The 2365-nt window shown below is 45.2% G+C and overlaps 1 protein-coding gene across 1 annotated transcript; it reads left to right on the top strand.

Annotated features, from left to right (window-relative positions):
• The first annotated feature begins 796 nt into the window (after positions 1–796).
• LOC119275001 (cortical cell-delineating protein-like) lies at positions 797–1461 on the top strand. Its single transcript, XM_037555782.1, has one exon. The coding sequence runs from the start codon at positions 840–842 to the stop codon at positions 1272–1274; it is 435 nt and encodes a 144-aa protein (XP_037411679.1). The 5' UTR covers positions 797–839; the 3' UTR covers positions 1275–1461.
• Positions 1462–2365: the final 904 nt, after the last annotated feature.

Raw genomic sequence — 2365 nt, 5'->3', positions numbered from 1 at the left:
TAGGTTTAAAGAAAAATATTGTTAAGGTCTCATAAACCGACGCCTAGCTAGGACACAAATGAATTAATCCGTCAAGCTTAATCTGTGGTAAAGTTCCCCTTAAAAGAAAACTCAGGTAAAGCTCTGCCTATCATATCGAAATGACAATGATGAGCACATGATTAATTTCTATCATTCCATAACTAAAACCAGATGACTATCAATGGATGCATCTGTAGAACCAGCATATCATACATGGCTCCAGCTTGTTCATTCATGGTCTCCCTCACCTCACGCACGCTTATAATACGCCAAATGAATGGACGTAACGTAATCCTCGATATCGGCTTAGCTTCCGGTGTCTATGCGCGCCCATATTTCCGTGTCCTCTGCGCCGCGTACCGCTAACTAAGTCCAAGCGTTCACACCCCATGGTTAATTATTGCCTAAAAATACCTGATGCTTTCTCAACTTGCTTATACATAATCTAAAATATGTTGTGTAGCATGACAAGGTATTGCACTGTTTGCGTAACATGCATGAACATGCAAAGGTGTTGCTCAACTTGTTGCCATATCTCCAGAATTCATAAAGCATATCATGCTTAAATCTTGTCTCATCTCTCCAAAACAAATGATACATCGAGAGGACAACCTAGCAGTCTTGAAACCGATCGAATCACATATGGCCACGTCTGATCATGCATACATACGTAAGCTACTACGTCAAACAGCTCGACCCCATCCCATGCATGCATCCATATCACCAGGCTATAAATACAACTCTCTCCAAGCTCTCTTGCATCCCAAACCCAAAGCACTGGAGTAGCTATATCATTCTAGCACACCCACACAATCACAATGGCACCCAGTGCTGCCCTCTTCATCGCCCTGAGCCTCCTCCTCTCCGCCGTCGCCGCCCACGGCTGCGGAAGCACCTATTGCCAACCGCCGGTCGTCGTGCCGACACCACCCATCGTCGTTCCGCCGCCATACCATGGAGGAGGAGGGCACGGCCACGGCCACGGCGGGCAGTGCTCCATCAACGTGCTCAACCTGAGGGTGTGCGCCAACGTTCTCAGCGGACTGCTCGGCCTCAAGATCGGCGTTCCGGTGCACGACCAATGCTGCCCGCTGCTCCAGGGGTTGGCCGACCTCGACGCCGCCGTCTGCCTCTGCACCGCCGTCAGGGCCAACATCCTCGGCCTCCACCTCAACGTGCCTGTGGACATCAGCCTCCTCCTCAACCACTGCGGCAAGAAGTGCCCGTCCGGTTTCACTTGCCCAGCCCATTAACAGAAGTACCGTTTTGCATGGGCGCCCAATAAGATTTGCTTTACGTACTTCGTTTTCATGATGTGTGGAACTGTTCCACTCCCACATTTTAATTGTGTAACCAGTACTACTACAGTTTATTTTTGGCAAACAAGCATGTACTCTACATATTGATAAATATCAACAGTGAGCAATAATTATTACTCTAGCTAATTGTCCAATTGTAGCTTCTTCCTTTTTGCGAATTTGTACAAAATAGCTTGCAGCTTTTTCTAGAAATAATCCACTTTTTTAGTTATTGACAAAAAGGGAAAAAGGCGATCAACGGGACGAACAGATGCAGCATGACCATCTACAATTAATGATGGCAACCCTAGGGTAATAGGGAAGGTGCTCCAACAACAACACCTCCATGAAAGAAATGACGTTGAAACAACGTTGTCACTAGATACAAATAGTCAAATACTAAGGCTGCGTTTGGCAGCAAAGTTATTTTAAAGTTTTCTGGCAATACCGCGGTTTCTAAAAGAAAAAACATGGTTTTAAATACTTTGATGCGTTTGGCTTCAGCAAAAACTAAAGTTTTGTAAACCATGGTATCTCTGAAACCATGGTCTTTTGGAGTATCTGGAAAAGAGGTCCTGACCTCTTTTTTCTAGACAGAGCGGAGAGAAAAGATCGGGGCGATCGCATCGCAGTTGACATCGCCGTCTACTCGAGATAACAGTATCCAGCTGCGATCCTTTTTCTTTTTCTGTTAGTATATGGTAAACGGCATGTATTATATCTCCTAGACCGATTCAGTTAGATTTGTTTACCACGTGCTAGTCTCCATCTATTCTCTTCATCATGAGCGAATCAAGCTCACCAAGGGATAGACATATTCTACGTATCCTAGCATCTATAGATCGAGCGGACGTGTGCATGGCGGCTGCATGCTGCCGGCCGTTAACAGCCGCTAATTACTCAGTCATCCATACTAAATACTAGGGTCAAAACTTTGATAAAACAGCACCAGCCAAACACATGTAAAACTGAGAAAAACATTGGTTTTAAGAAATTGTAGTATTCCTCGTCCATCTATCGGAATACCGTGGTTTTCAATTACCACA

This window comes from Triticum dicoccoides, chromosome 1A, assembly GCF_002162155.2.
Source record: "Triticum dicoccoides isolate Atlit2015 ecotype Zavitan chromosome 1A, WEW_v2.0, whole genome shotgun sequence".
Lineage (NCBI taxonomy): Eukaryota > Viridiplantae > Streptophyta > Magnoliopsida > Poales > Poaceae > Triticum > Triticum dicoccoides.
This window is presented reverse-complemented; position numbering and strand designations above follow the sequence as displayed.